The 14773-nt window shown below is 39.5% G+C and overlaps 1 protein-coding gene across 2 annotated transcripts; it reads right to left on the bottom strand.

Annotated features, from left to right (window-relative positions):
- Positions 1–3432: 3432 nt before the first annotated feature.
- On the bottom strand, positions 3433–12008 carry msmp2 (microseminoprotein, prostate associated 2). Of its 2 annotated transcripts, none has more exons than XM_057835144.1 (4): positions 11876–12008; positions 5197–5301; positions 4434–4542; positions 3433–3642 (listed from the first exon to the last, which is right to left on the bottom strand). In XM_057835144.1, exons 2-4 carry the CDS (start codon positions 5297–5299, stop codon positions 3468–3470), a joined length of 387 nt encoding a protein of 128 aa, XP_057691127.1. In that variant the 5' UTR covers positions 5300–5301; positions 11876–12008; the 3' UTR covers positions 3433–3467. The 2 variants fall into 2 exon arrangements, with proteins under 2 accessions (XP_057691127.1, XP_057691126.1); XM_057835143.1 differs by lacking the exon at positions 11876–12008 and adding an exon at positions 5377–5410.
- Positions 12009–14773: the final 2765 nt, after the last annotated feature.

Below are 14773 nucleotides of genomic sequence, written 5' to 3'. Positions count from 1 at the left end.
AAAGAAAAAAGAAGAGGGGAATGATTTTATTTATTCATACGTCTCAAGGGTTCCCTCCGAACATCTGAGCATACAAGAACTTTTTTTTGTCTAATTTACTTTTAAATTAATTTTAAAAATTGAGCAACACTTTTTAATCAAAGTATAGCAGCCTAACAGTCAAACCTCTGGAATATTGATCTGGTCAGTTAGGTAGCTGAGGGGCTTGTTAATCAGTTTCAGCAGCTTAGATGTTAATAAATCAACAACAGGTGTATCAGAGGGGCAACAATGAGACGGCCCCCAAAACAGGGTTGATTTTCCAGGTTAAGGCCACTGATACCTTTTTCACCACCTCATCTCATTTGGCTGATTTATCTTACTGACTGACTTGCTTGCTTCTGCGGTAGATTTTAATTTAGCTTGGATCAATCTCTGTTCATAGCTTGGTGTGGTACCTGGATGCTACAGAGGTTGCAGAAGTAGTCCAACTCCTCCAGTATGGCACATCAATATGTGCTGTTGCAAGAAGATTTGCTGTGTCTCCCAGCACAGTCTCAAGAGCATTGAGAAACTGAAGAGATTCCATGAATTGGGCAGGGCCATGGAAGGTCCTTAAACCCTCGGTAGGGTCAGTATCTTCTCCTTTGTGCAAGGAGGATCAGGATGAGCACTACCCCGGCCCTATAAAATGACCTCCAGCAGGCCACTGGTGTGAATGTTTCTGACCAAATGATCAGAAACAGGCTCAATGAGGGTGGCCTGAGGGCCCGACATCCTGAAGTCCATCCTGTTCTCTTCACTGATGAAAGCAGGTTCAACCTGAACACATGCGACAGATGTGAATGGGTCTTAAAATGCCACTGAGAATATTATTCTGCGTGTAGCAATATATTGCATGACTGGTTTGATGGTGGGTCAGTGTTGGTGCGGGGAGGCCAAAGACCTCATAATGGTATTGACGGGACGCAGGACCGATTAATAGGGGGCCTATCTCTGTCAAAGCTGACCGAGTGAAAACACAAAGAGCTTTTTACGTTTAAAATTCTTGTGAATAAATACTTACTTCCCTATTTTTTTTTTAATAGATATGGGCGTAAAACAGTCTCGATTATTGGTTTAAAGCAAAAAAAAAACTGTGCAGGTAGCATTTATTTTACGTAAATATGGTGAAGGAGGATGCTTGTCTTCAAGTCAGGCTGTGGCGCCGCCTTACCACAAAAAAGTGCTTTTTACGTTGAAATTCTTGTGAATAAATGCTTAAATTCCTGAATTCTTTATAGATATTGATGTAAAACAATCTAGATTCTTGGTTTAAAGCAACAACAAAAAAAACATGCAGGTAGAATTTATTTTAAGTTAATGTCGAATGTGCTGTTCGTTTTCAAGTCACACTGTGGCGCCGCCTTACCACAACAAAGAGCTTTTTACGTTTAGAAATTCTTGTGAATGAATGCTTAAATCCCTGAATTCTTTATAGATATGGACGAAAAACAATCTCAATTCTTGGTTAAAAGCAAAAAATAAATAAATTCTACCTGCTCGTTTAAGTAAATGTCGAATGTGCTGCTGGTGTTCAAGTCACACTATGGCGCCGCCTTACCACAACAAAGAGCCTTTTAGGTTTAAATTCTTGTGAATAAATGCTTAAATCCCTGAATTCTTTATAGATATGGACGTAAAACAGTCTCGATTATTGGTTAAAAAAGAAAAAAAAAGTGCAGGTACATTTATTTTACGGAAATATGTCGAAGGACAGTAGCAGTTAATTCCTCCCACTGATTTTTTTTTTTTTAATGAATCAAAATGCATGCATGTGATGTCAGTATGCATCTCACCTAATGCAATCATGTCCATAAATTGAGTTGTTTGTCACAGAAAACTGCGGACAGTTAGTTTTGCCTCAGATAATCATGGACTTTAACTGCCAACAACAATCATGAACTTTTAACTGCCACCCAGCAAGGCTCATGACCTATTTTGCAAGATGAGTTGATCGCCAAACAGACACACCTCCTTATCTGTACAGCATATAAGTAACGCCGAGCTCTCTGTTCAGCGTGCATTTCTCTACACAGCTTTTGTTCTGTCATTGAATGCACCCAGAAATTTCTGAAATTAAAACTACACAGTAATGATCTCTTGCCTCCAGTCTTTTGTTTAGCAATCCAGTCTAGCCGTCTCACCTGAATTGAAAACGAACACGCGGAAGTCCTGAAAGACTGCCTCCAACACATGTTACGAAAAATATAACAATTACCTTGAATCCTCGAACAAATCACTCCTGAGACAATCTTTCCTGTTGGAATGCGGTACACCTTTCTTACTTTTTCAACTAAATCCGGCGTTACATACGCTGCGTGCGCGTGTTTGTGAATAGCTCGTCTTGATGTGTGCGGCCCCCTGCTTGAAGGGGAAGCACAGTATGTGCCTGATGTGACCTGTCAATACCATTATGAAGTCTATGGGGAGGCATATCCCTGGAAGGATACACAGACCTCTACAGGTTAAATAATGGCACCCAGACTGCTATCAGGATGAAATCCTTGAACCCATTGTCAGAACCTACGCTTGGCGCAGAGGGACCTGGGTTCCTCTTGGTTCACGACAATGTCCGACCTCATGTGGCTAGAGTAGGGGTGGGCAAACTATTCCACAAAGGGCCGCAGGTGTGGGTGCTAGTTTCCGTTCCAACCTATTGAGAGGAAACCTTTTCACTAATTTAGTGACTTGCAAGCACAATCAGTTGATCGCAGTCAGGTGCTTCTTGTTTCAGCAGAAACCTCATTGGTTGAACTGTCTGTGATGGATCAGTTGGAACAAAGACCAGGACCCAGTTGAGGACTGGTTTGCCCACCCCTGCCTGCCTGCATGGAGGATGAAGGAATTGTTACCATTGCCTGCCCACCATGTTCACCTGACCTAAACCCAATAGAACACATTTGGGACATTAATTTTAGATCCATCCGGCACCGCCAGGTTGCTCCTCAGACTGTCCAGGAGCTCAGTGATACCCTGGTTCTTGATCTGGGAGGTGATACTCCAAGGCACCATCTGTCGTCGCATTGGGAGCATGTCCTGACATTGTCTTGCATGCACACAAGCACGTGGGGGGCACATAAGCTACTGAGAATCATTTAGTTGCCACAACGACATTTTAGCTGAATTGACCAGTCTACAGCATCATTTTATCACTTTTGTTTTTGGGGTGTCCTTTATTTCCCCCCCTCTATAAGGTGATCATTTTCATATCGATCAAATTGTGTGGCATCATTTTGTTACTAATACATCACCTACTCATTATCTGGAAAGATATTCAAGATCACCCGCCGTTTAGCTCTCATGTATGTTTGAAGTGTTCCTGTAACTTTTTTTAGAAGTGTACACACAGAGAGACATAGAGAGACAGAGAGAGGCAGAGAGATATGTTCTTTTTTTCTAATGGTATTACATTATATTGTAATGTTAAATACTATGATATAATGGTCTCAAAACATGGGATCATTGTCAGATTTCCAGGGGAGGCTTGCAGCAGTTTGGAGGTGGCCTCGTCCCCACAGGCAGGGCAGCTTGTGATTGGCTTTCATCACCACAACACTGGCACAAGAGTCAGGCTTGCGGATGATGTCGCACCACTCAGGATAGTCCACAGGTTTGAAACCACTGTGTGAAAATCTAATTATTCCACAAAACCAAGGGCAGACAAATATTTTTGAACAAGGGTCATAGACTTCATAATGGTATTGACGGGTCACATCTGTCATACACTGCAAGTAGGGGGCCTGCCCACATCAAGAGGAGTATTCTCAAACACGCATGCAGCGATCTAATAACGGATTTAGGTTGAAAAAGTATTAAATCTGTACCGCATACAAACAGGAAGGATTGTCTGAGGAGTGACTTGTTCGAGGATTCAAGGTAATTATTATATTTTTCGTACCGTGCATGCATTTTTAAAAAATCAATGTGAGAAATTAGCCGCTACGACATTTGCGTCATAGTTTGCAATATTTACGTAAAATAAATGCTAACTGCCTGGTTCTTTGCTCTTTTAACAAAGAATCAAGACTGTTTTAAGTCCATATCTATGAAGAATTCAGGAATTCAAGCATTCATTCACAAGAATTTTCAACGGAAAAAGCTCTTTGTGATGATAGGCGGCGCTACAGTGGCTCAAAGACTAGCAGCACATTCAACATATTTACGTAAAATAAATGCTAACAGCCCGGTTCTTTGCTCTTTTAACAAAGAATCGAGATTGTTTTACGTCCATATCTATAAAGAATTGAGGGCTTTACACATTTATTCACAAGAATGTTCAACGTAAAAAGCTCTTTGTCTGTGTTTCCACTCGGTCAGCTTTGACGGAGGTAGGCCTCCTATTAATCGCCCCGTGCGGGGACGCGCCCCGTGTCCCGTCAATATCATTATGAAGTCTATGCAAGGACACTCACTGATCACAGCATCCTACTCCAAAAGGCTCCATGCAGACACACTGGTAACAATCAATGGTGATCCAACGCTCACCTAACCCAAACACCTGACCCATGTACTCACAGCTCCCTTGTGAGAGACGAAATAGACACTTCTTAGAGCAGAGATCAGGTTGTATTCTCACTCATTTTTCTCTTGAGGAATACAAGTCAATCAGTATAATTTGACATTTTGAAACAATAATAGTAATGTTAAAAAATTAAAACCAATAATTTGGTTGAAGTGCTTCTACAAACTGACATGCCAACCATACAGACACATAAAATAATAATTTTGGTGATAACCAAATAACCTTAATTAGACAAACTGTTGAATAAATCTAACAATGGAGACTGGTCCTTTACATTTGTTAAGCGCAGAATATCAATGCAGTCGTTCAGTTTGACCAATATGGAGGAAATTCAGATACCCCAGAGCAAAAACACAGAACACACAAACCAATCACCCATGAGAATAGCAAGTCATAAACTAAATTAAACATTTCGAATAACACACACACGTGCTAATTTTTCAACAATATAGTTTAAAATATGGCATGTCGTTGAACATAAAGTGAAGTCCATTGGGATCATTGTGTTACACTGCAAGGAAGTAACATTTATGAAGCATGTGCAACCTTCTAATGTGCTTGTAAAGTTACTTCGGGCTGTAAAATCATTAGAAAGCAGGCAACACTTTACTATGACAGGCTGTGGTATGACAATAAAATCATACTGCACTGACCTTTGGTGTTGAAGAAGCACTCCCCACTAGTTTGGAGAGAAAATGATGGTACGCTGGTACTGAGGAGAACCACACATGCCAAGAATATGCGAATTGTTGCCATCTCTGCAAACATTCTCAAAGGAAGTACAAATAAATATTTCAAAGCACACATAAAAAAATACATAGTGTATGTCTTACCTTCACGTAAATGCAAAATAAAACACTTGTTCTGTCTTTGTCGTCTAGCCTGTCTCCATCACGTCACACATGGGCACTTGGCTTATTTATACCATCAGTGTCTTCATTACCTCTGCATTCATTTCGCATTTCTAGTTCCTACCAGTAATTATCCACCCCCAACCTATTCCCCTTGACCTGCTCATTAATGCCCATCCTCCATCAGACAAACACAACATATACCAACTGATGTTATTATTATGATGCTGCCTGGCAAATATCACCCCCAGAGCATACAGTGTGCACGCTTTCAAATAACATATGTCTCTGCGGGGGGTTCCTTTCATGTAAATCACCACAGCAACACTACCAGCTGCATGTGTGCAGAATACACAAACTTTGGTAATGCCTGCTTTTCAGTGAACAATTGCACAATGCAAAATTGACCAAGAAACCTGAAAAATTGCAAATTGAATTAAAACTTTAACCCCTTCTAGCCAATTGTATCACATTTGATACACTTAGAATTTCATGATTTTGAGACTAATTAGGAATTTTTGAATCTTTCCTCAAAAAAAAAAAAAAAAAAAAAAAAAAAAAAGGATGCAAGTCAACTCATGCATCTGCAGGTTCCATGAGGGAAAAAAAGGATTTAGCAAGGGTTATAGATATTAGAACGCTTATTACACATACTATTTTTTGTTTGCTTTTTTACAAAATTTTTTAAAAAAAGGTTTCATTAAGACCTTATTTTTCAAATTTTGTGATTCTCTGACAATTGCTTCATATTGCAGGCATTAAAGGGTTAAAGCTTTATAATCATCACACATGACTCATAATGTAACTCAGTGATGTGCATCTAATTCAATTTGTCTAATTCAATTTCATATCAAATATGTAATGAAGCATCATTTAAAACACATATTTTTTTTAATGACTGGGTGACCTTTGGCTTTTATTAAGTACTTACTTCCACTAATTTTGACATCGATTTTTGCTGCGTTCTATTCTATTCTATTCTATTCTATTCTATTCTATTCTATTCTATTCTATTCTATTCTATTCTATTCTTAAATCAGGTGAATGCATGTTATATGTTAACAAATGTAATTTATTCTTTATTCTTTTCAGCTTTTTAAAAAAAAAAAAAAAAAAAAAAACACATACAGGTGGATGACAACATCCTGTTTGAAACACCTAAAAGTTCTTAACAATATATAAAAATAACAGATGATGTGGTGACAGGCTAAAATTTCAATTTGAGGAAAAATCCTGGAATTGACCATACAGTATTTGGACACATGGGTTTCAGAGCAATGACACATAAAGGGCTCCTATAGTGGAGATTTTTTGTGTGTGTCAGTTTAACAGTTTTGTGAAGTTGAATTAGTTCAACAGTTTGAAGTGGTGCTTCAAAAGTTTAAATGTTCAAGAACACTCTTCCTCATTTACACATTCACGCAAAGTCAAGTACTATTCAGTACTCTGCACTGTTTAAAATATAATGAGGTATTCCAGGGATTTGCTGAAAATGTTAATCAATAACATGAAAAAACACATGTACTAGTATTTGCTTTTCTCATGCCTTTATCACAGTCACTCATGGGGTAGTGGTGCATTCATCTAACTTTATTGCAGGCAGTGTGGGTTCAGTTCCTACTTTGAATGTGAGTGCGAATGTTTTTCCCGTGGCAGGCAGGTGAGCAGTTTAGGATTGAAAATGGATTGGACACCTATCGCCTTCAATGGCAGCCACAGAGTTAAACTGTGTCGTTTAGAAGAGTATATTTTAGTGACTATGACTATTAGAGGTGGGAATCTTGGGGCACCTCACGATTCGATTGCGATTACGATTCAGAGACGACGATTCGATTATAAATCGATTATTTATGCACAACCCCAAGCCGCCTCCCCTTTAGCTGCTTTTAGCAGCTCCAACGACCCAGGCGGGCGAGACCCCGATAATCCGGCCAGAAGGCCAAACTCCGCACGTTCAACTTAGTCTTAACCCTTTGTACTAACTCCATTTTGAAAAGCTTAAAGAAGGCTCAGCGAAAACAAGTTGACAATTAATTCAGGTCGACAGCGATCAAAACGGCAAGGTGAAGCAGAAACACTTAGGTGGGGAGGCAAGGTCACCATATCCAGTGTTGTTAATCTTACTGAAAAAAAGTAATTAATTATAGTTACAAATTACTTCTCTCAAAAAGTAATTGCGTTAGTAACTAAATTACCTGAATGTAAGAGTAATTAGTTACTTGGCAAAGTAATTGGTGATAATTACTTTTTTTTTTCCCTCAAAAAAACAAAAAAAAAAAAACAAAAAAAAAAAACAAAAAAACAAACAAAAAAAAAAACATTGGCCACATTATGTGAAGTTTTTTGTGAAGGTATTTGGTAAAATTGCCCGAGGCCAATTCTTTACCCTAATTTACCCTTTACCCTGAATCAACTGTTAAAAGTTGTTAAAATTGCTCCCATTATTGCATTAGTTCCCTTCTCTCTACTTTCGACATATGAAAGTTTTAAAACAGTTTCATCATTTAAAGATAGATTCAAGTCAAGATTTTGCCGATTTAGAAGTATTTTAGATAAAAAGTTACTTGGGTTCGCTAGGAAGGTTCTCTACAACAGAGCCGTCCTAAAAAGTACTGCTTTAAGATGGCGCTGTCTACTAACGCATTTAGTGCCATGTCTGTCATTTTGCATCTAGTTATATCTATATACAGTACATGTGATATCTACCATGTCTACCATATCTACCATAACATGCGGGCGTAGTTTGTAGGCTATCGGCTACAACATGTATTATTGGAGCTACCTAGCATCGCGTTTGCTCGGCGTCACAACTTTCTAGCCTCCTCCCCACTCCTGCTCTGCTCTGTCGTCTCGGTGAGTCCGTCTCCCTCAGATTTTTCGACCAATATAGTAACGCATAGTAACGCATGCCTTTCCGTCCTCAGTAACGGTAACGGCGTTGCCAAGATGAGAAAAGTAATTAATTAGATTACCCACTACTGAAAAAAATAACGCCGTTAGTAACGCCGTTATATTGTAACGCTGTTATTAACAACACTGACCATATCACATGTCAACAAAAGGTTCCCGAGAAAAATGACATCGCTTAGTTAAACATTCAGTCCTTTGAAGGCTCTCGCGGGGCAGGCCGTGGGCAGGAAAAAGGTTTGTGTTTGGGATTATTGTCTGTTTGTGGATTGGACAGGAGGATTTGGGAGTTACAGTTGTCAGGGCAACGAGGGTTGTGGATTTTGCCACCTCAGCGTCAAAGGGGCTCTTGGAGTCTTATCAGTCGTGTTATCCATTGGATATCGGGCGTTCTCCGGTGTGCCTTGTGTTGGGACAGGCCGTCTTGCCATTTTTTCTGGACTGTCCAGGAGAACTGATTGTGAGAGTTGTGGTGCAGACGTGGGTTTGTCAGCATCAATTGTGCTCATGACGCACACGTTGGGCTTCCGTGATAAGAAGGTGTTGTGCACCTTTTATGCCCTATATTCTGCTTGTTTTCCTTGAACTATGGTATAAGTGCTATTTATTTTATATTGGCTATGTTAGAGTAATACAAACCGTCAAACAGTAACTTCAAGAAACTATACTATTCCCTGATTGATTATATTAAGTGTGTTAGAATAATGCAAGCAGTTAGACGGTGCCTACGAAAAAAGGTACTATCTCCTTCAGTATCTAGGAAGCGTGAGTTGTGGATGTTTACTCTTGGTCCGTTCCCCACAGCGTCCGGAAGAACGCACTAACCGTGTTTTAGTTCCGCTTTACTTGGCATACTTAAATAATCGGAATATGGATGTTAGTGAATCGTTCTCGAATCTTCCATGGCCGAATCGCGAATAATCTAAGAATCGGAAATTTCACACACCTTTAATGACTATGAAATTTGGTATCATAGAATCACACATTGGCACGTTTTGGCATGAAGTATAACACCCAATGTCACAAATTACACCAGTTCTCTTGCTGTTTGCTGGAATACTTCTAAAACAGTGGTTCTTCACCTTGCTAAAGGACTGGACGTCTAGCACCATCTGTGGGACTAGAATATGAGCATTCACAGCCAGTCTTTCCTGTTTAAGGGAATTGAACGTCTATCGTTGTCAATGGAAGCCAAAGAGTTTATTTTAGGTCAATTCTTTTTTATTTTGGGATACTTATGGATTAATTCCTCTACATTTTGAGGCAGGTTACCTTTCCAGGTTATTTCCTGTTGATTTTGGTACATGTTTGTGTCACTTCCTTCTTACCACATCAGCAGCCATTGACTGGGAGGGGGCGAGTGTACATACGTGACTGGACACACAAAAGTGTAATGCACTTGATCATAAAAAAAAAAAACCAACAACAAAAAAAACTCCAGTTTTACAGTGCAAGTGTCAAAATAAAAGCATATGATTTACTAGGTGGGCCAGACGTTTAACACGAATAGAATAATTGTAAATTGTGGCAAACCAGTCCAAAACCTGGTCTAAAATGTCTGTTTGTATAGATGTAGTCAGCGTATGAAAAGGGGGCTCTTCTCAGTCTTACTTGCTGAACCCCTGACACTTACTCACTGAACCCCGGGGATTCAATCAAACCCAGGTTAAGAACCATTGTTCTAAAACATTAAAGGGGAAATGTGAACTAAGGTTGGCCAACCATGTTTTTGAATAATATCAATGGCTGAACAATTATAAGCATATTTTCATTATTTTTTTTTAACGCAACCCTTCCAGATTCTTTGTTTAACCCATAGCAACGCCCTTGACAACGAAAATGCTTTTCTTCGGCAATCTTCGGAAATTACGTCACACCGGGAAGTGCGAGGAAAGTCCACCATAGAACAGTACTGTTTGTTGCTTTGCTTCTCGGTAAGATGCCACGGCGGTTGTATGAGTGGCCAAACGATAGCAGGGCACGAAAATGGACATCTTTCGTTCGCACGAAGCGAATGAATTTCACGCCATCATCGAGTAGGCTTCTCTGCTGCAAACACTTCGAAGATGCCTGCTTCCTTAACCGGTCTGCTTATGATCAAGTATTTGCCAAAAAGTAAGTGTGATTTTTGGATAGATGACTGATGACTTTGTCAAAGCAGAGCTGCCAACTGTTGTGGAGTGTACAGTAGAAGCTAGCGACATTAGCCGAAAGCCAACTCGTGGCAATAGTCGTGGCATAGTTGTTGTTGTGTTCGCTAGTGTTACGTCCCAAGGACGGCTCGCGAAGGGCGTAACATAAAACGAGCCACACAATTTCACAAGTGGCACAAATTTATTCACACAACAATCAGACTCGCAATGAATATGTACAAAATGTGGATGAAGCGCGGCTTCAGGGTAAGCCCAGGCCAAAACAACAAACAAAAGGAATCTACACTTGAACCCCACCCGCTAACTAAACCCTGATCATGAAAAAGAACAAAGAAAAGACAGCCACTAACCTAGCTTCTTACGCTAAACAAAACAGGAGAAAACGGGTTGAACAGAAATGGCGACTTACACCTATTGCTTCAGTGCTCTTATTTACTGTGGTGAACAAAAACGATCCAATAACGAATAAACACAAACGACCTCACCGAAAAGCGGGAGTGTATCAGACTAGCGATCAAATGCAAACGAGCGTGAATGGCGAGCAAAAAGCTGGCGAGGAGGACCGCGGCAGAATGCTGTGAAATGCGACCTACCAGAGCGTTGACAGCGGCAGGTTTAAACCGCCGGTGAGTTTGTGCAAATTTATTTGTATTTGTATTATGTATTTCCACCTTCATGCTTCAAGCATTGCATTGCATTTGTAGCGGCGTTTCTTTCACCATGATCGCTTGATAGCCTTCTAGTTTGTTTTTCGCGAGAGCCGCTGACAGGTGACAGCGAGCGTGTTGGCATTGAGTCAATCTCGCAGCGAATCAGCGAGCGGCTCAAGTCACGCAGTGAATCATGGGAAATGTAGTCTCGGGACAACACCGAAGTGGTGCTTTGTAATCTGTTCGCTTGTGTGAAAAAAACTACATTTCCTCACGCCATTAGACGCCACTTACTGCCGAGAGCCCCAGCTACTGTTAGCTCCATGTGTTAATAAAGAAACAAAGTTGTAAGCACGTCGTGTGTTCGATACCTTTGTCAACAAAACGCTCATAACAAGACACTATGCATGATCCGTTTAAGAGACGCTGGGACTGGAAGTAGTAGTAGCTTGTAGTACGAGGCGAGGCGGGGATGAGTGAGAAGCAAAACTTCGCGGTCGAATGTGGCGGCAGTCCGCTATTATTTTGTTTTCTTATTGTTGCCACAATAAAGTGGAGAAAGCCATCAACGACTCATCTCCTTCTGACCCCCCCCCCCCAACGTTTTTATATTATTATTTTATATGCATGAGCGCTGCCGGATCTGCCAAAATGAACATGCAGTCTGATTATTATTTTTTTAAACAATGTCATCAGATAGACAAAAACATAAAATTATGTGCAAATGCCTGCATCTTCAAATCATGAAAATAATAACAGCCTATATCTTACCAATCTTGTAATCTCAACGGGTCTTGTCTCCATTCGATGTCAGGTAGTCTGGGCACATTGTTTGCATCCTGATTAGCGTCTGGCTAATACATGTACGATCCAACATAAAATTCCAACCTCCTCCTCTTCCTCCAACTCTTCAAAAACTTGGGTCTCCTCACTTGCGCTTGATCTGTCACTTATATCGCTGTTTGAAGCATTGTTTGAAGGGCTTTGTAGGGCGGCCGCTCCCATCGCTGTTCTCGGTGTGACGTATCACTTCCGGGTTCGTCCCCTTTCAGGCTCGAACTTCGGAAACGCGATTATTTTGTCAAATATACAACATATAAATGATTTTTTTCATGCTTTATTTGTTGGACGATGTTTAATTACTTTAATTGTGACCCTATTTGGCATGTTATGAAATTACTTCACATTACAGCTTTAAGTGTTCATTCATTTTCTATGCGACTTATCCCCACGAGGGTCATGGGGGTGCTGGAGCCCATCCCAGCCAACTACGGCCAGTAAGTGGGGTTCACCCTGAATTGGTTGCCAGTCAGGGCACAAAGAGACAAACAATCATGGACACATAAACTCATACATACCTATAGACAATTTAGAGTGTTCAATCAGCCTATCATGCATGTGTTTGGAAAGTGAGGAGAAACCACAATACACAGAGAAAATCGACATTGGGAAGAACATGCAAACTCCACACAGGAAGGCCGGAGAGCAGGATTGAACCCTTGATCTCAGAACTGTGAGGCAGACGTACTAACCACTCTCATGACTTGATGAACACAGAAGTGAATATCATGCATTTAATTTGTAGTAAAAACAAAACATTGTAAATACAATATGATTAAAATATTGTTGTCTTTCTTTGCATGAATTTTTGGTGCAAAAGTTGTCTTAAGCTGTAAATGTCACAATGTCATATATGTTTTTTGTTGTTGTTTTTTTTTTGTGTGTGTATTATTTTTTACACTTAATGGAATGAGTCTTTGTTGTGTCTTAGTGTACCTTACCACTTCTTACCGCTTCTGTCTTTTACAATAAACACTTCATTAAAGTAATATTTCACCACAATGCAACCATTCATAAGCTGTTCGTTCTAACAGGCTCAACAGGTTGGCAGTCAACACTGCAACAAGCTACTTTTGCAGTGACAAAAGAGTATTGTGATTAAAACTGCTTTCTTAACATGTGCCCGTTTGTGGATGCCACCCAACCTGTTTTTCCAGCCACCAGAGATTTTTATAACAAATATGACTCGGCGCACCATTTTTTTTTTTATCTTCATATCTTGTGATGCTTGTTGCATGTCACATTTACGTACATTCTTCCACATCGCTGACCCAATTTTCCAGCCAATGGCCTTTATAAGAATAGATAACTATGCTATTTTAGTAAATGGACTGTTACATCATTAATTTGCTAACAAAAAGTTCCTTCTGTGTGCATCAATTAAATGATTAAAAATGTCAGATGCATCCTATAATGCACTTTAGTACATTGTGCTGGCCCTCATTGCTTTATTCAGCATGTAGAGAATTCATCTGGAAAATATCAGCGAAATCAAATTTATAATTTGAATCCAGAGGCCAACCCATGGGTTATCAAACCAAACCAATTAAACCCATTACAAGTACTGCAGACTTGTAATCATTAGGTTCCACTCTATATGTATCAATATTAGGGTGGGGAGGTTCAGTACCCATTTATGTGGTCACTGCAGTTGTTAAGGTCGACCACTATTCTAAGACAATGGTCATCGTTAGGCAGAGTACTAGATAAAATTTGCCTGTGATTAATGGTTTTCATGTTCATTTAAAAGCAGTTTAAACTGGTTCTTAAAATTTCACTGAGAACACTCCAAGGGGACTGGTGGTAAAACGAATTAGGAGTTCTATCCATGCTTATCATTATGACTTCAACATATTTGTTCTCACGCCATTACATGATTGATTTCACTTTACAAACACTTGGACCCACACCTGTGTTTGCTTTCAAGTACAGGATAAAAATCCACTTAAAGAAAGGGGGAAGGAGAGCAGGAGATTGAGATGTCCATAATGAAAACAAACAGGTTCAATAGTTACATTCTACTTCTCTTTATTTGAAACTGAATTTTGACAAAATTAACAAATGACCTCTTTCTCAACATATGACAGTGCTATCCTAATAATATTAAATGTTAATTCTTTTAAAAGAATTTATCACAATGTGGTGCCTTTGAAACCTTTCCAAGTTACTCCCCAAAAGTTGAGTTAACTTCACATTTATTGTTTTAAGTGGGTGTTCCCCATTTAGAATTGCATTGTGGTCAAGCTACTATACTTTGAAACATAGTTTACATACATCAACTTTCATTCATTCATTTATCCTCACGAGGGTCACGTGGGTGCTGAAGCCAATCCCAGCTAACTGTGGGTAGGAGGTGGGGGACACTCTGAATCAGTTCCATCAACTTCAATTAGAAAAACATACAAGCAAAATGGCATAATGTGAGTTTGCTGAAAGAGTGAAAAATGACAGGGTGATTATTTTGGGCTCAACATGATTCAGTAACAGCAGCTTGACCCTGTATTGTTCAACAACCGATATATAAATTTATTTAACCAGTGTTTTTAAAATTAATATTTCACTCTGACATCGTGATCATTCTACTTCGACAACATTCAACGACACATGTATGAAACATCAGAGTAAATTTTCATCCACTATTTCAGCTGGCATTGAAAAACGTCAAATATTGGTTTTCATGTCCATCAAAACATCATATTATGAAAGAATGGAGAGCAATTTCAAGGACCTCTGTTAAATATTCAGCATGATCATGAAAATTTAGTGTACAGTAACTAACCAAAAAACTTGTAGATGATAAACCCTTTTAAAAAAATGTACTTCACTATC

The sequence above is a fragment of the Corythoichthys intestinalis genome, chromosome 4 (genome assembly GCF_030265065.1).
Source record: "Corythoichthys intestinalis isolate RoL2023-P3 chromosome 4, ASM3026506v1, whole genome shotgun sequence".
NCBI lineage: Eukaryota > Metazoa > Chordata > Actinopteri > Syngnathiformes > Syngnathidae > Corythoichthys > Corythoichthys intestinalis.
Note: the sequence above shows the minus strand (reverse complement) of the source record. Positions and strands in the feature narration are given on the sequence as shown.

Bases quoted from the DNA above. Each gene is read 5' to 3' on its own strand.
- msmp2 (XM_057835144.1), bottom strand. From the start codon at position 5,299: ATGGCAACAATTCGCATATTCTTGGCATGTGTGGTTCTCCTCAGTACC. The intron at 4,543-5,196 runs GTCAGTGCAGTA...GTCTCTCACAAG, and splicing joins GTGCTTCTTCAACACCAAAG to GGAGCTGTGAGTACATGGGT. The intron at 3,643-4,433 runs GTGAGTGTCCTT...ATTTTCACACAG, and splicing joins GGAGTAGGATGCTGTGATCA to TGGTTTCAAACCTGTGGACT.